Source organism: Cyprinus carpio, chromosome B3 (assembly GCF_018340385.1).
Source record: "Cyprinus carpio isolate SPL01 chromosome B3, ASM1834038v1, whole genome shotgun sequence".
NCBI lineage: Eukaryota > Metazoa > Chordata > Actinopteri > Cypriniformes > Cyprinidae > Cyprinus > Cyprinus carpio.
In genome coordinates, this window is record NC_056599.1 from 13534738 (window position 1) to 13554068 (window position 19331).

General features: G+C 35.7%; 1 protein-coding gene across 2 annotated transcripts; it reads right to left on the reverse strand.

Annotated features, from left to right (window-relative positions):
* Nucleotides 1–3053: 3053 nt before the first annotated feature.
* Nucleotides 3054–14212, reverse strand: LOC109056165. 2 transcript variants are annotated; one of them, XM_042719792.1, is made up of 11 exons: nucleotides 14057–14210; nucleotides 13375–13410; nucleotides 12682–12954; nucleotides 12484–12612; nucleotides 12248–12352; nucleotides 12050–12151; nucleotides 11763–11828; nucleotides 9500–9604; nucleotides 9055–9150; nucleotides 3957–4052; nucleotides 3054–3820 (listed from the first exon to the last, which is right to left on the reverse strand). In XM_042719792.1, the coding sequence occupies exons 1-11, from the start codon at nucleotides 14085–14087 to the stop codon at nucleotides 3723–3725; spliced, it is 1137 nt and encodes a 378-aa protein (XP_042575726.1). In that variant the 5' UTR covers nucleotides 14088–14210; the 3' UTR covers nucleotides 3054–3722. The 2 variants fall into 2 exon arrangements, with proteins under 2 accessions (XP_042575726.1, XP_042575725.1); XM_042719791.1 differs by having other exon boundaries at nucleotides 12050–12352; nucleotides 14057–14212.
* Between the last annotated feature and the right edge of the window lie 5119 nt (nucleotides 14213–19331).

Here is a 19331-nt window from a genome sequence, read left to right on the forward strand (position 1 = left end):
GTGAAAGTGAAGTCATATTTATTTTGCATACCGTTTTTCACATTATTTCAAGGCTTCACATGTAATACTATTGTATATGAGTGATTCTATAATTGCAGGTACATTTGGTGTCATTATTTTATTTTTTCTGCCTTTTTCAAATGGTTATATTTTTAATTATTTTAATACTGTGTTACTCATTGTTATGAATTACAAGATGTTACAGCCCATAACAATATAATATTTTTTTGCAAAAATTGTCTTAAATTGCTGAAAATCATGATTTCTTGTTATCCGTATTAGTCAGTGCATTTTTCCATCACGTATTATTGTTTAATAAAAAATATTTTATTGTACTTTTCTTTTGGTAATATTTCATTCATTTTATTTATAAAAACACTAAATAGTCATTTACCTAATTCTACAACATTATTAAAAAAAACCCCAATAATAATAACTTTTTTCTTGTAAAAATGTGTGCCCGTAAATCTTGCGTCAACTCTGTTACCATACTTTGCCTCTTAATCAGTGAACTTATCTCCCACAACTATATAATATACAGGAAATGATGTCACTACCCTCACTGTTAAGATCTGAAGCACTGAAAAGTCGTTCTCTAAAAGTTCTTAACCCCAAGAGTTATTTTATAAAGTGTCAAATCTGTTATCACAATATCAAAACAAAACTGAAACCACAATATCAAAAGGAAAATTCAAATTTATCTGGCCAAGTTAAATTGACTTATTCTCTTAGTTAATTTTAGTTAAGTTAAATTTACTTAAAAAATAACTAAAAATAAATGAGCAATAACTTTTTTCCATGAAGCCTGAAATCAGCACAGATACAGCAAATAAACATTCAGGAAACAACCAATCTCCCACTGTACCAGCACCATTCTCTGAAAAAGAAGAGTGGAGGCATTTATTTGTGTTAAAAATTATTAGCACTATTTGGACAAATTAATGCAGTCATGACTATTTTAGTAAAGATAAATTCAGCTTATAATATTTTGATTAAAATTAGCTGAGAGGGTGATTTCTGCTTCATTGTGACATGCAAAGTATTTCTATATTCAGTCACTCAAAATTAAAACAATGTGTTATTAATACATGTTTAAAGTACATATGTACACTTGGAATATGGAATAAAATACACTGTTGTGATTATTTAAAAAAAAAGAAAACTCACACTCACCTGTTTTCAGTATCAGTTCAATCATCAGTGTAACAGGGTTCAGTAAAACAACATCAACTGATTCAAACACATACACAGGGAAAATACACTAAAAATGTATGCAATGCAAGTTTAATAATTGGATATGAAGTTCAAACAAAAAGATAAATGATTGCATCAGGTAGAGGCATGACCATTTTTAAAAATATACCCATTAAAACAAGGTTTTCAAAAAGTTCAAGTTCAGTTCATATTTTGTTTAATACAGAGAGACTATGAAGTTCAGAACAGACAAAGAAAAGATGTTAGTGGATCTGTTGAATGACATCATTCAAATCAGTTCTGTCATGACAACTCTCAGAGAGTTTAGCATGGTAATGTACATGACGATGTTAATGAGTTTGGTCTTGGCTACATTGATCTGCTACATTGCTGCTTCTGCAGCAGAGAAGGTACTGAGAATTGCTACTCCCAATACATCCACCACCGACATGCAGCTGTCAGCATGTAAGAAATACTGCTGCTGCACATATATGAAATAACCCCTCAACAAACAGGAGACACAAGAAATGAGCAATACATTTAATGCATATATATGCATAACAAACAACCTTTACATAGTTGTATCAAAATCCTGAAAGTATCCTGTAAGTAACTGGTGACAGAAAACCAAATACCTTTGCTTGTTGAGACTTTGCTCAGCCTGTTCGATTTTTCTTCTAAAAGAGCAGTCAGAGTGCAGGATGTGGCCTATTTGGCAGAGTCATTTCTGTCTCTTTGATTCACCATTATCAGATAAAGACAAATTTTCCATTTCATGAGTCTTGTGCTCTCTGTTCAAAACAAGAAATTAGCATCTACATATCTGTACTCTACACTAAAATGACAAACCTCATCCAGCAGATCAGCTGATATATTTTAACAGAACCCTTAGATGATGTCAGTGACTTTCATCTGAATTCTATACATTCTATACAATACAACAGAATGAAAAAAAAAAAAAACAATTACAGGCCAAATATCCAACCTGATCTCATGCCGAAAACGTACCTGTGGGAACTTTTTTGCAAGATGAGAAATACATACTGCCATGTACATTTCGTGACATATTCAATGTGAAATTTCCACTGAGTGAACAGATGAACGTATATATGGTGCATTTTATGTGATGTTGGTTTTGTACATCACTGCAGACTTAAAATGTCTGTTGAGTGGCACTATAACTTTAATAGCCTTGACGTTTTAAAATAGGTGTAAATCTGCACTACACCTGTCCTAAATCTACCCGATAGTATAAACAGGGGCGTTCCACAAGATCCTGGGCCCTATTTTTATTTTTTTTTAAGTAGCTTACCCAACACTTGTTATAACGTAAGTGTGTAACTTAGACAAAAGGATAAAAAAAAAAACACCTGTTATTTTGTACACCTTGTCTTGAAATGTGGGTTAGGGTTAGTTAATAATGGCTTTGTTAATAACGTTTTGTTGCTTTGTTGCAGGTGGAGCTGTCTTCAGAAAACCCATTTATCCGAGACACCCAATGCACTTGTAAAGCAGGATTGGGGCACTGTAACCATTTACTGGGACTACTTTACACACTGGCTCACTACCTAAAAATGGAACATAAATCTGTACCACCAAGAAAGAGTAAAACCTCTTTGCCTCAAACATGGCATGTGCCATCAAGAACATTAGGACTAAAGCCAAAACCAATCAGCACAGTATCGGTTTCCAAAGTAAAACCACCAAATAATAGTACCCATATAGTAAAATGCACAAGTGAGGGAATTATCCCAAATGTTTACAAATGTCCCTGTCCCATTGCCCTGTGGTGAATTTAAAGAGAATTTGAGGGAAAACCTAAAAGCATCAGGCAGCAGAAGCCCTCACCCCCCCCCCCCCCCCCACCGAAAATATCCAGGTAAAATAAAATATATTCCAGACTTTTCAAGGGCCCTCTCTTCCTTTGGGGCCCTGGTAATCAGTACTGGTTTTACCCCCAGTCCGACGCTGCTGAGTATAAACAAAAGCGAATGTGCCGTAAAAACGCAATCACTAGCATGCCGTTTTAGCTTGTTTTTTGATCTCTCATCTTTCAGCTTTTTCATCGTGAGTCATGTGTTTGACAGGGTTTGGAACCAAGGATTCTGCATCCTAAGTCCAGTTCTCTGCTGGCTGAGCTACCAAGCAAGCTTATTATGGCTGAAAAGCCAAACATATGGAGCTATAATCATAAACGATTACAAGTGCTCACTGTTTTACCACCTTTAGTGTTCATTTCTGTTGGAAACTGCAGTGATTTGTAGTTACTGAAAAAGTTCCCGCAAGTACGTTTTCATCAACTATCAGTCTACACAGTTTTTATCTAGAGAATAACAGCTGTAAAGAATAAAAAATGGAAATTACTCAGGCCTAATCTTCACTATATGACAGGATGCATAAGAAAGAGAGAGAGAAAAAATTAAATGCCATGTTACCTTATTGTAATATTTAGAATGTCAAAATATTTAGCAAAAAAAAAAAAAAAAAAAAAAAAGCTGAGTCTCCATTAAAAAGATATTATAAGATACTTAGAAAGAACGGAAGTTAATTATCCAATATAAAGCCAAAACACATTCACAGGGGAAGACAATGATTCTTAGATCCTTAATGATACGCTCCCCGTTCCCTAAGCATTAAAATAAAAGAATTACATGAGGATAAAAGGAAGATTCGGACATTTGCAAATAAAATTGGTAAAGTTTTTATAATAATGTAATATTGTAAATTTAGTCCAGACCCTCCAGACAATGTGACAAACTTACATGTTTCCAAAAAGAGTTCTGCTGTCAGTAGCCCAGAGTTCAACAAAACAAGACCAACTGCTCCAGACATGTACATGATCATATGAGAGGGATGCACTAGAACACAGACATCAAATGGTTGCACTTATTCATGAAACTATGATGACAAAAAAATTTGTACATTTGTATTTTGTTATTCTTAAATAGACCATTTTTATAAACTACTATAGAATATTGTAAAACTATTAGATGTTTATGTCCTGTTGCATTAATACAAATATTTATATATATATTTTTAAATTGTTAAATCAAGAACATTTAAAATTACTTAAAGTGATTATTTTTAGCAATGAGTGATTACATGATTTCGATCCTCCCACACTACTAAATGTTCTGCCTCTGTGTGAGAACAAAACTGAATTGATTCAAAAGTCAAAAGGATGAGCAGAGTACATGCATTTATCCTTGGATTAGAGCACACAACAAAATACAATAAAACAACTCTGGGTGTTCATGAAGTTACTAAGACTGAATATTATTGTTACATAATGTCTTCATTATGGTCTATTAGTTGTTTCATATATTTTAGATTTTGCACACCCATGTGATAAATGGAATGAGTTGCACCTGTTTGGGCATTTCCTGTGGGCAGCCATTTTAAAACAGGAAGTGATGTGGAAAAATGTGTAGTGGGAACTAAAACGAGGCTGTGAGGGTAGCCTTATTCAGCCCGCCGCCATTTTGATTCGAAAACGAGGCTGTGAGGGTTAACAGCAAAATAACAACAACTGGACATGGCTGTGTGGACTACAAACCTGTCATGTCTTCCTCGTCTTATGCTCAATGTTGTGGAGTCGTGGGCGGAAGAAGGGTCAAAAATTCCCAGGTCTATCCTCCTGAAGGGTTACAGCAACTGGATCAAAGGTTATATCCACGATGTTGAACGTAAAAAGTTACTTTTTCGACTTTCTTGTGAGGTTAGCTTTAGCTTAGCATACTGCATAGATCACGATAGAGCTAATGTTGCCAAATTACCTAACGTTACGTACTGATTGTATGTCCTGCTAACATTAGCCTAATAGCCAATTCAAAGTGTTGAACTGTAGTGTTTGATGTCCATGATAATTGTGGTTTACAGTGAAGAGAAACGAAGCAGGCTATAGTGTTAGGGCCCGGTCTTTTCGCTCGATGCGAAAGAACGAGGCGCCTTACAACATGAAGGTATTTTGTGTTGTTGTAAGGAAATGTCTACGCCCTCCATGTTCAGGACGGTTCATGTTAAGTTCAAGTTTTGGTCCTTAGTTCATTTTTGGACCTTGTTTGTATGTTTGTTTGTTTGTTCGTTCATACTAAATACCAGGTGTTTCTAGTAAGCCGCGTTATTCTACAATGCAAGTTGTTATGGGTGACATGAATATGGTCTTAAGTAGTTTTTCTGATCTTTAATGTTGTAAATATATTTATTTTATATAAGTACTGGGGGAATAAAACAGGTTAGGCTGATAGCTGTTTGGGATTAAAAAAAGCAAACAAAAAAAAACAAAACATATTGACCGACTTTCCCAAAACAGCTTAACCGTTTCCCAAAGTACTTAGTATAATAATCTTATTACACAGATGTAATAAGTAGATTGTAACTAATTACCGATTACTATTACCGATTACTATTACTAATTACCTAATTACTATCCGAGACACCCAATGCACTTGTAAAGCATGATTGGGGCACTGTAACCATTTACTGGGACTACTTTACACACTGGCTCAATCCCTAAAAATGGAACATAAATCTGTACCACCAAGAAAAAGTAAAACCCCTCTGCCTCAAACATGGCATGTGCCATCAAGAACATTAGGACTAAAGCCAAAGCCAATCAGCACAGTATGGGTTTCCAAAGTAAAACCACCAAATAATAGTACCCATATAGTAAAATGCACAAGTGAGGGAATTATCCCTAATGTTTACTGCCCAGTCCCTGTCCCATTGCCCTGTGGTGAATTTGAAGAGAATCTGAGGGAAAACCTAAAAGCATCAGTCAGCAGCAGCCACATGTTTAAATTATTAACCGCCAGTAACCAACAAAAAAAACTTGTCACCACAGAGTTCGGCAACTTACCTTTAGGGTCTATTTTATATACCAGTTTACCCCAGCAGACTGTGTCCTTTGAAGAGCACCCTACACTGCCTTTTCCTACCTACAAACCATGCTCCTACGCAACTGTATTAAACCAGAATAACATGATTTCTCTGGAGGTCTGATAATTACACCAGAAGATTCACTACACCTGAAAAGTGGAACTAGGGACCCAAAGCAGCATCACTTGGCATCGGGCTACGCGCGCGAGAGCATCACATCAACATCTTTTAAGCGGGTCTGTTCTAGAGTTAAAGACTTTGAAAAGTTAGCTGCTGACATGACTGCAAAACAAACCATTCAGACCAAAGCTATGAAAAGAGGCATAAAACTTCAGCCTGTTGCTGCTGCAGAATATGAAAAACTCACGGGGAAACAAATTGTTTCCCTGTGGCTTAATAATTAATCATCATGCCCCTCACCTAGGAGCCTCACCTGACAGGAAAGTGGTTGACCTTACAGCAGACCCTGTCCACGGTCTTCTCGAGATCAAATGCCCAAACAAAGACAGCTTCAAAAACTGTTCATATTTGACAAATGCAGCAGGGAACTACACTCTAAAAAAGACCCACGAGTACTACTATCAGATTGAATGGAAAAATGGGGATTAGTGGATTTACCTTGTGTGATTTTTTTGTAAAATGTAATAGTGATTACCACCTGAAACGTATCCATTTCAACAAAGATGAATGGGAGGAGGTGAAGTGTAAGCTTGATTTTTTGTTTTTTAGTTTCTTACCTGTTCTGTGCAACAAGAGAGTGTAAACAGAAACAAAACCTCAAATTACCTTTTGCAGTGTGAAATTATGTATTCTCTTTATTTTGACGGCTAAACGACTGAAATCCCGGGTACACACACAATATGCCATAGTGAACGCTGCTGACTGCTATCCCTCACAGCCTTGTTTTCGAATCAAAATGGCCGCAGGCCGAATAAGGCGTTATGCAGCTACCTTATTTTCTTTATTACAGTTATGATCAAGTTTTGCTAAAACTAGTTTGGAGTATAGAGCTGAACAGACTTTCCCAAAAGAAAGCCATTACAACATGTTCATATAAAATAAATGTTTAAATTAGATCTGTATATATAAAGAGTGCAGTTTTTCTTTTAAATAATAACTTGACTAATTTTGTTTTGATAATATATTATATATAATAAATTAAGTGTTTCACAATGCTCTAACTTCTGCTTTTTCCAACAGCATTTTAATAATAATAATAATAATAATAATTTTATATATATATAGGTGCTGGTCATATAATTAGAATATTATTGAAAAGTTGATTTAATTTCACTAATTCTATTCAAAAAGTGAAACTTGTATATTATATTCATTTATTACTCACAGACTGATACATTTCAAATGTTTATTTCTTTTAATTTTGATGTTTATAACTGACAACTAAGTAAAATCCCAAATTCAGTATCTCAGAAAATTAGAATATTGTGAAAAAGTTCAATATTGAAGACACCTGGTGCCACACTCTAATCACCTAATTAACTCAAAACACCTGCAAAGGCCTTTAAATGGTCTCTCAGTCTAGTTCTGTAGGCTACACAATCATGGGGAAGACTGCTGAATTGACAGTTGTCTAAAAGACGACCATTGATACCTTGCACAAGGAGGGCAAGACACAAAAGGTCATTGCAAACGAGGCTGGCTGTTCACAGAGCTCTGTGTCCAAGCACATTAATAGAGAGGCGAAAGGAAGGAAAAGATGATGTAGAAAAAAGTGTACAAGCAATAGGGATAACCGCACCCTGGAGGGGATTGTGAAACAAAACCCATTCAAAAATGTGGGGGAGATTCACAAAGAGTGGACTGCAGCTGGAGTCAGTGCTTCAAGAACCACTACACACAGACATATGCAAGACATGGGTTTCAGCTGTCGTATTCCTTGTGTCAAGCCACTCTTGAACAACAAACAGCATCAGAAGCATCTAAAAGACAAAAAGGACTGGACTGCTGCTGAGTAGTCCAAAGTTATGTGCTCTGATGAAAGTAAATTTTGCATTTCCTTTGGAAATCAGGGTCCCAGAGTCTGAAGGAAGAGAGGAAAGGCACAGAATCCACGTTGCTTGAGGTCCAGTGTAAAGTTTTCACAGTCAGTGATGGTTTGGGGTGCCATGTCATCTGCTGGTGTTGGGCCACTGTGTTTTCTGAGGTCCAAGGTCAACGCAGCCATATACCAGGAAGTTTTAGACCACTTAATGCTTCCTGCTGCTGACCAACTTTATGGTGATGCAGATTTCATTTTCCAACAAGACTTGGCACCTGCACACAGTGCCAAAGCTACCAGTACCTGGTTTAAGGACCATAGTATCCCTGTTCTTAATTGGCCAGAAAATCTATGGGGTATTATGAAGAGGAAGATGCGATATGTCAGACCCAAGAATGCAGAAGAGCTGAAGGCCACTATCAGAGCAACCTGGGCTCTCATAACACCTGAGCAGTGCCACAGACTGATCGACTCCATGCCACGCCGCATTGCTGCAGTAATTCAGGCTAAAGGAGCCCCAACTAAGTATTGAGAGCTGTACATGCTCATACTTTTCATGTTCATACTTTTCAGTTGGCCAAGATTTCTAAAAATCCTTTCTTTGTATTGTCTTAAGTAATATTCTAATTTTCTGAGATACTGAATTTTCCTTCATTGTCAGTTATAATCATCAAAATTAAAAGAAATAAACATTTGAAATATATCAGTCTGTGTGTAATGAATGAATATAATATACAAGTTTCACTTTTTGAATGGAATTAGTTAAATCAATCAACTTTTTGATGATATTCTAAACAAGACATATGCCATGAACACATCTTCTAATTGCCCAGGGGTTCTAAAACAAAGATGTTGAAACTGTTGAAAATGTTGAAAAAAAAATGTAGTCTGTTTAAATAAGGGGGATTTATTCAGACAGGTTTTTGTTATTATGGCTCATTACAGTTTTCAGTTTAACACACTACACATTTAATCTCACTTACCTGATCTGAGAAGGCCACATGAGGAAATTTGTTCGACAAATTGTGCCAAAGATAGAAAAAATGAAGAGATCCAATTAAACTGCATCCAACTAAATCCTAAAAAAAAAAAAAGCCTTATTACATCTTTTCTAATATTTAAACAACTATTTTGTGAGAACCTTCCCATATGCAAGTGGATATTTATCTAGTGATCACACTTCAGGTGTATTTGTAATACTACTACTACTACTACAGTATGTAATAAATAATAATAATAATAATAATTGTTAGGTACAATATACTTATTGTGTGCATGCTGAATAGCATTTTTCAGCTATTGTGGTGGGATACAGGTAAGGTTAGGGACAGGTTTGGAGGTATGGTTGGGTGTCACGCTAACAAGAGGGAATCTCTTTTCTAAGTCACTATGATAACTAATGGAAACAAACCATTCATCAACTCTTACCTCTACACAGTTTTAGACAGAAGACCACAACACATCCAAAGCATATTCCAAGAAATAGATGTGTCATGTTCCTAAAACGTGCACTCTTTTCATGGACATAAAAAACTGTCAGAGGAATAAAAAAAAAGGAAAAAGAAATATTACTCCACATAAAATAAATATTGTTACTGTGCAAAATAAATAAATAATCAAACTGGAATTACTATGCAATATTTGTCAATAAATGTATTGTTTCAATTAAATGAGGCCAGTGTACATCATGAGAATTAAAAGGATACTCCACCCCAAAATGAAAAATTTGAATAGTCCATCTGCCTTCAGTGTTTCAACCATAACATTATGAAGCGACAAAAATACTGTTTGTAAGTAACAAAAATAATGACTTTATTCAACAATTCCTCTCCTCTGTATCTCTCCAAATCACTCAAACTGCCTATGCTCTTCTGTGTCAGCCACGTTACTAGGATGTGCTGTTTTCTTTCAAATCAAAACATAAATACAGGTAGAAACAGTGCATCCTTGTGGCGTGGCTGATACAGAAGAGTATACGCAGCATACAGTGATGTGGAGAGACACAGAGGAGACTGTTGACAAAGGAATTTTTGAATAAAGTCGTTATTTTTGTTTTCTTCGCTTACAAACAGTATTCTCGTCGCTTCATAATGTTATGTTTAAAATACTGATGGCAGATGGACTATTCTGACAATGCTTTTCATACTTTTCCAACTTTGACAGTGTTACTTACTTGGAAGTCTATGGGACAGTCACAAGCCTCCCGATTTTCATCCAAATTATCTTAAATTGTGTTCCAAAGACGAACAGAGCTTTTATGGGTTTGGACCGACATGGGAGTAAACGATTAATGACAAAATTTTTATTTTGGGGTGGCGCCAAACTCCCTCATGAAAGAAGAAAGCCGCCGTGTTTACAACTTTGAGGACGAGCGATTATCAGGATCAACTAAACACTGGATTTTCAAAAGTATGTGAAATATTTAAAGTTCACGGTATAGAATCTTTAAAACATGTCAGAGAGATTTACACAACAGTCTGTAATTGTGGCGACATTTCCACGCCTCAAAACGTGACGCTGAATGAAACGAAATGTGATTGGTTGTTTGACATGTCGGTCAAATGGCCTCATGGGCGGGCCTTGGCCAAAGAAAGCTGCTATGAATTCCAGACCTTCAATCTGAAGGCTACACGAGACTAAGTTGTCATTAATGTCAGACTGTACAACAGTCAAGGGGAAGTCGTGGAGAAGTCGTGGTTAGAGAGTCGGACTCATAACCCTAAGGTTGCAGGTTTGAGTCTCATACCAGCAGAGATAGTTGGTGGGGGGAGTGAATGTACAGCGCTCTCTCTCCCACCTTCAATACCACGACTGAGGTGCCCTTGAGCAAGGCACTGAACCCCCAACTGCTCCCCGAGCACCGCAGCATAAATTGCTGCCCACTGCTCCGGGTGTGTGTTCACTGCTGTGTGCACTTTGGATGGGATAAATGCAGAGCACTAATTCCGAATATGGGTCACCATACTTGGCTACATGTCACGTCCCTTTCACTTTCAAGGTGCATTAAAAATGGGAGCATGCAAGAAAACTTCTTTTAGTTTTACCTTATCAACCCATACACGTTCACTGAATGAGCTGCATTGCATGCAGGGCTGTAATGTTGGCTATCATTAAAAGTATAAGAATGGCGACAATATCAGCATATTTAAGAAGAATCGTGTAAGCTGCACTACACACCCACATGAAAACAGTGGCGCAACCTGTGTTTATCATAGCAAAAGCAACATATCATATGAATTCCGTAAGCAGAGGACGAGAGCGCCAGAATATATGCGGTTAGAAGAAATCTAGCATTAATTCTGATCATGGCTTGTCTTAAAAAACAGAGACAGTTTTATGTTTGTCGTAGGAGAAGTCACACTGCAGTACTGTGCACCAAATCTTCTTCCACTGCCAGAAAAAGGCAGTGGGTAACATATTCATACTAAAAGACAAAAAACTTTAATTTTGATTTCATGGGGACTTTAACACACAAAAGAGTGATGGTAAGTAACTTTAACCAAGTGAAATCACCCAGTCTCACAGTTTCAGCTAAAATTCTTCTTCTGTACTACATCTTGGATGGCCTGGCTTGAGTAAATTAATTATTTTTAGGTGAATTATCCATTTATTTCATGATCATCACTATGTTTTTTTAATGTTCTCCTTTGGGAAAAAAAAAAGAAGAAAAACTTTACATTCTAATACATACCTGTAAGATACATAACAGGTCTCAGAATATAAAGAGCACAGCAAGTGATTATCTCACTATCAAATCCTGGAACATAGTAATCAATTTTGGATATAAGATGACATGACAAAAAACTGTGTGGTGATGGTGATGAAGAATCACATCAAGAGAGAATAAACAAACACAGCATATCAACACAGTAATCTTAAGTCAGTGATGAAAAACTCCTGCATAATACAAAGAATAAAATCTTACTATTGTGCTTTAGTAATCTCTTTTTTTCTAAATGTATGAACTACAAAACTCACCTTTAGTAAAACCCCAGAAGATGAAGGCAAAAAACATGCAGATGTTTGGACAAAAGACAAGTGAAACCTGACTTGTCCAGAAGTTTGTTCTGCTTGAGCAAGCTGTGCAAGCAATGAGCAAGACACTTACAGTACCACATGCAGAATTTATTACAGGAAATATAAAGTATGGAAATATGGCTCTTCTTATAAACACACCTGTGTTATTTGATGGGCAGTAGATCAGACAGCATAACAGAAGTAGAGCTCCAAATGCAGAAACAATGCAGAGAACCAACACCATTATGTGCAAGATAGAAAATTCTGTCAAAAACAGTTAATCAGTTATATCTGGTATTGAGTATAATATATAATATATTTTAATCTTAAAATCTAATATATTTTATGAAACCACTTCATCCAGATGTTACCACATGAAGCACATTATATCTTACGTGATGAAACAGTGCACCAGCTGAATGTCCAGCCTGTAGAGGAGTCTTTAACCTCACAGATCAGAGTCACTGGATCTCCTTCAGTCAACCACTTCTGTGGAGAACCACTTAAAACTGCTCTGGGTCTATCTGAAATAGAGATATCACTCATTAACATGTTAAACTTGTTTGTGTTTATGAAGAGATGATCAAACTCACCTGATACTGTCAGTGCAACTGCATCACTGTGTTGTGAGCTGCGTGATCCTTCTCTCTCTGCTCCATAACAGGAGTATTTACCTGCATCAGACTCAGTAACAGAACTGAATGTGTGTTCCTGTAGTTCACTGAAAACACTGACTGAACCGTCTTTATACCAGCTGTACTTCCAGCTAGTGACTCCTTCACCATCAATGTCACATCTGAGAGTGACCTTCTCTCCTCTGAATACATGTTGATCAGGTTTAATGCTCACTTTGGCTTTTGGTCTTTCTGTACAACAACAATTCACAATGAAAATAATGTGCTGCTGCTTTTACTGTCTGGATGAACACATTGTAAAACATAAATCAGATGAGACTGAAGTTTGGTTCTCTATAACTGTTATAGTCATTTATAAAAGACCTGTCAATATACAATCAATGGGAATTTGGAAACATAAGCTTTCCAAGAGAAGATCTTGTTTCTCCCTGTAAAATCTAAATCATTACAGAGTGAATGTAATAAATATATCTGTTGTTTTTGATAGACTTATGTTTTTTATGTTTTTTTTTTTTTTTGTCACACCTTAGAATTGTCACATGAATAATTCAACTTGTTTAAAGTGCATTTATAATCATAATTAAGTTGGTTTGTAACAGTTACTGTAGAATCACTCGTATGTGATGGAATACATGAATCAAATTCACTCACCTTCAGTTTGTTCAGAGTGGATGTTTGAAATCAGAACTAAAACACAAAGAGAAAACTCATTACAGTGTGAACATGGTCAACTGTGCATTTTACAGCATCTTATAACTGGTCTAGAGCTAATGGCATCTGTATGGGTATAATCCAATTAAAATATTTAAGATTCAAAACTCCAAAAATAATGTGTTCTTTCTGAGTTTTGAGTTCATTTCAGTTTTAAGGAACTTGAGAATTTTCTTAAATAAAGAAATAAATAAATGTTTATAAAGATTAAAAAATATCAAGATATTGTGAGGGGGGGTTGCATATGAGTCCAGATAAACATTAAAACATCTGACTGGTATTTTATAGATCTGGTCACCGCAGAGAACTGTTCAGGGAACGAGAACAAAGATAAACTCTTACTAACTGTGTACGAGTGAATATGTGAAAACACACTGATCTACAACACAACAGAGTACATTTCTCTTGTCAAACAGCACTAAGTGCACACTTCCTGTCTCAAAATCATCTCTCACTCTTACAGTATATCTTGGACTAGATCTGGGTTTGAAACTCAGAGAGCAGCGAGAAAGGGAAAAAGAAAAAAAAAAAACAGAAACACTAAATAACTTAATCCTTTTTATAATATAATAGTAATCAACATATTAAAATACAAGAAATACATAGATAGAATAATACTCACAGAGCACAAGAGGAAGTTGACTGAGCTCCATACTGACTAAATGATGACAGACAGGTAAAGACACAGACTGTGTTCAAGCCTCAAGACTTCCTGAAACCTGCGGTCAGATCTTTAGAAACAACAGCACAGATTAAAGGCATACAAATGTGCCTCATGTGTGACAGAAAATCTTTCGATGTTTTTGATAATCTTGTAGCATGTTTTCACAAAATGTCCAACTTTTTCTAATGATTTTCAACAGAAATGTTGTCAAGATTCAGTATCAATTTGAACAATATTTATTTGCCATTATGAAAAGTTATATTCTGGTGTGTTTAATTGTAAATTTTTCTTTTAAATAATAATGACTAATTTTGTTTTGCTCATATTTTATATATAATAAAGTGTATAATTAAGTGTATCACAATGATCTAACTTATGCTTTTTTTTTCCAACAGCATTTTAATAAGAAATCTTTTTTTTTTTTTTTTTTCTTCATTCAAACAAGACATATGCCATGAAAACATCTTCTAATTGCCCAGGGGTTCTTAAACAAAGATATTGAATTTGTTGGGGAAAAAATAGTCTGTTTAAATATGGGGGACTTATTCAGACAGGTTTTGTTATTATGGCTCATTTCAGTTTTCAGTTTAACACACTACACATTTAATGTGACCTGAAGGCCAAATGAGGAAATCCGTTCGACAAAATGTGCCAAAGTTAGAAAAAAATGAAGAAATCCAATTAAAGTGCATCCAACTAAATCCTAAAAAACAAAACAAACAAACTGCATATAAAAAAAAAAAAAAATGCAGAAATGTTAATCCATGCGTTTATGACCTCAAGGTTAGACTATTGTTATGCTCTATTGGGTGGTTGTTCTGCATGCTTAGTAAACAAACTCCAGTTAGTCCAAAATGCAGCAGCTAGAGTTCTTACTAGAACCAGGAAGTATGACCATATTAGCCCGGTCCTGTCAACACTGCACTGCCTCCCTATCAAACATCGTATAGATTTTAAAATTTTGCTTATTACTTATTAAGCCCTGAATGGTTTAGCACCTCAGTATTTGAACGAGCTCTTGTTACATTATAGTCCTCCACGTCCACTGCATTCTCAAAACTCTGACCATCGGGACAAAACCACAGGAACCAGTTGAGTCCTCTGCACAATCTGACTTTGCTGCAGCCTGGAATTGAACTGCTGGTTTCGTCTGGTCAGAGGAGAACTGGCCCCCCGACTGAGCCTGGTTTCTCCCAAGGTTTTTTCTCCATTCTGTCACCGATGGAGTTTTGGTTCCTTGCCGCTGTCGCCTCTGGCTTGCTTAGTTGGGGACACTTAATTTACAGTGATATCGTTGACTTGATTGCAAATTATTGCACAGATACTATGTAAACTGAACTGAACTGAGCTGGATGATGACATCACTGAATTCAATGACGAACTGCCTTTAACTGTCATTTTGCATTATTGACACACTGTTTTCCTAATTGATGTTGTTCAGTTGCTTTGACGCAATCTTTTTTGTTTAAAGCGCTATATAAATAAAGGTGACTTGACTTGACTTGACAAACAAAAAAGCCTTATTACATATTTTCTAATATTTAAACAACTATTTTGTGAGAACTTTCCATAAGCGAGTGGATATTTATCTAGCAGTCACACTTCAAGTGTATTTTTTATACTACTACTACTATGTAGTAAATAATAACAATAACAATAATAATAATAATAATTATTAGGTACAATATACTTATTGTGTGCATGCTGAATGGCATTTTTTCAAGTGGGATACAGGTAAGGTTAGGGACAGGTTTGGAGGTAAGGTTAGGTGTCACACTAACATGAGGGAATCTCTTTTCAAAGCCACTATGATAACTAATGGAAACAAACCATTCAGAAACTCTTACCTCTACACAGTTTTAGACAGATGACCACAACACATCCAAAGCATATTCCAAGAAATAGATGTGTCATGTTCCTAAAATGTGCACTCTTTTCATGGACATAAAAAACTGTCAGAGGAATAAAATAATAATAATAATAATAATAATAATAATAATAATAATAATCATAAATTACTCCACATGAAATAAATATTGTTACTGTGCAAAATAAATAAATAAATGATCAAACTGGAATTACTATGCAATATTTGTCAGTAAATGTATTGTTTCAATTAAATGAGGCCAGTGTACATCATGAGAATTAAGAACACGCTGTCTGTGAATCAGCTTTCAGTGCGTGCATTTCAGCTGAGTGAAAACAGAGAGGAGATTTTGATAGCACACCAGTAGAGATTTCTCTTTTCCATCTTATCATACTTGAATGGTTTAAAAGGACTTGAATGAATGTTAGCATGATTATATGCTGTTAAGGTAGCCAAAGGATGTCAGGGAAAAAAAAAATGAAAAAAAATGAAAAATAAAACAAACAATCAAACAAAAAAATCGCAAAATTAACACATTCATTTTGACAGCCTAATGTATATTATCCAACATGATAATGAGGGGGGCGGGGGGCTTGGGGTGGTTTGTAGGGGCCCAGGCCAGCTAGGTCACTTCTCACCTCTGATAATCACACCACCCCACCACAAGAAACTAAAAAAAAATTTTATGAATTTTTTTTTTTTTTTTTTTTACCATGAATATAATTAAACTGTATATTAAGAGAAGTTGACAAAAAATACTTAATGTCATGACATAAGTCATAACCAGTCAATTACATACACGCTGCTACTATCACAGTGGCATAATTTAGTTAATGGTTGAGCATGGTCATGACTTGTACAGTAAGTGCAAACTTTGCGAAGCTTTTTTTTTTTTTTTTTTTTTTCTAAAATATTTTATGTTTAGTTTATCCAAGCTACAATGGATTTAAGGAAATGGTTAATTACCACTCCAACAGCAAAAAACGATTACTAACACAGCTGGGATGAACCACAGCACCGGCAGCAGAGCTTCTGCTTCAAGTCATGATAATGACACTTGCTCAGATGATTTGGGAGAGAATGGCCCTATGCAAGTGAAATTAAGTATATATCCCAGGCGCCTGTTTGGTACAAGAAAGAAATAATTTTTACAATCTTGGTTTCAGAAGAGAGATTGGCTTGAGTGTTCCATTAAACAAATAAGGCCTTCTGCTACCCTTGCAGAAAATGTGGTGTCCAATCAGTTACCTCTGAGGGGTAAAATTGAGGCCTTTGATGGATGATGTTGGCAGTGGACTGTTCATATCATTACTGGAATTCAGCATAAGGAAGGAGCCCAAGCTGCAGTTTTGGCGGGCAAATGTGGTGGAATTCAGAGACTTTTGTCAGGAAAGTTTGGCTGGGAGATACCTTATGTACACTAAACCAGGGGATTTCAACCTTTTCAGACATGCTCCCCTCCCCAATTTTGTCTAATTTCACTTGCGCCCCCTCAAAGTACCCTCCCCACCCCTATTACTGTATATACACCGAATTTCTTTGACATCAACACATACATAAATATCCATTAAAACTACAGACTTTACTTACTTAAGAGCAGCAAATGATTTTACGAGGATACTTGTCAAGACAGCCATTGATGTGCACCTGCTGTCTGAGATGGTTTTGTTTGTGCAGTTTAATTGTGTGCATGGTGCACACAGAAACGATCTATCACTGCGCTTGAGTACTGCATTAAGATGTCTTGTGCTTAAATTGCTTAAAATTACTCTAATGTTTAAACTGACAAGACTTAAAACACGTGAGAATGATAAAACTTTCTGGAGGAAGCAGCACTGGCCCGATCATTCAGACAGTTGTGGTGGGCTAAGATGGGTAAGATACCCTTGTTACGGTAAGATACCCCTGGTATAGCGTGCAAAATTATCATGAAACAAATATATAACCTGATAATATATACAGTATATTACCTGATTCAATGTGATGGCTGAGCCTGTTTCTAATAGCAACATGCCAAAATTTGATTGGATTCCTGACACGGCTAACCGTAAATACTTTTAATACACTGTTACTTACACTGTTAATAAGTGTGATTGATACTCAAGCCAACTCGTCTCTAACTGTCAACTGATTAGCAGTAAGACTAATCAAATTGCCCCCTGGTGGATGGCTAAAGTTTTTTAAAGTTTGCTAGCTCATATTCATAAACAGGCTACCCGAAGGTACAGTATGCCTCTAAATTAACAGATACCTAGATCCTAATTGTTCATTCAAGGAAACATCAGATCTTGAGGGAATTGAAGTTCGTATGGAGGCAGTTGGTCTGTTTGGGGAAGTGACAGATGAAAGCCTTGTTTTCTTCTGCCATTTGGCTCACAAGGTAGGCCTAATATATTGTGTGTGTGTGCAATAAAAAAATACTCTAACCTATATATAGCCTATACATACATATATATTTTAGATTTACTCACTTAAAAATACACATCTAATCAACTCAATAGCAAATAATTTAATTTACTCACAAATTACCTTAACATTGCCATATTTAATATTTATCTTAAAAAAAAAGATAATAAAAAAAAATTGGTTACAATTTTCGATAGTCCACTTTAGACAATCTACTAACTATAAGTAACTTTGCAACTACAAGTCAACTAATTCTCATTATTTGCAACTACATGTCTACTAACTCTCAGAGTTGACTGTTAGGTTAGGTTTAGGGTTAGTATAAGTTGACAATATGTTGACAAAAAAAGTGTTAGAAGATATTAAGCAGACAGTCTACTAATACGCTACTAACTGCTAGTTGACATGTAGTAGCAAAGTTACTTACTGTTAGTAGAGTGTCTAAAGTGGACTATCGAAATAAAGTTTTACCAGTAAATTAATACAATTTGAATATATTCATATAAGTCTCAGTCATTTAATTTTTTTTTTAATTCTCATATCAATTTAATCAAATTTTGTTATTAAATGTAAATGCGCAGAAATGGGCTAAACTTTTTGAGCGTACACATGCACTCGTCATTAAAACACCAAGTTAGACTAAAGATAAAGGACAAGTTAAATAATTTTAAAATGATTTCTTCATTATTTCAAATTGATTATTGATTATCACAGCATTTATTTATTATAATTTAATGTTTTACAATATTCGGAAATGACGGAAACCTTTTAACGCAACCTCCGCAATGCCATATACCCTGTAGTAGGTTCTTATCTTACGCTGCTCAATCCTGCCAACAACATGCTGCAAGGAGAGGATACAGACCTTTTAACTGGCATGAAACTTGTATTTTCAGCTGCTGAATGTGTGTGCAGTCTCCGCGTAAAGATGCATTCTGCATTCTCTGGGTCACAGTGAGC

Bases quoted from the DNA above. Each gene is read 5' to 3' on its own strand.
- LOC109056165 (XM_042719791.1), bottom strand. From the start codon at position 14,087: ATGGAGCTCAGTCAACTTCCTCTTGTGCTCT. The intron at 11,829-12,049 runs GTGAGTTTTGTA...ACTATGTTCCAG, and splicing joins CTTCTGGGGTTTTACTAAAG to GATTTGATAGTGAGATAATC. The intron at 9,605-11,762 runs GTATGTATTAGA...TTCCTCTGACAG, and splicing joins ACCTGTTATGTATCTTACAG to TTTTTTATGTCCATGAAAAG.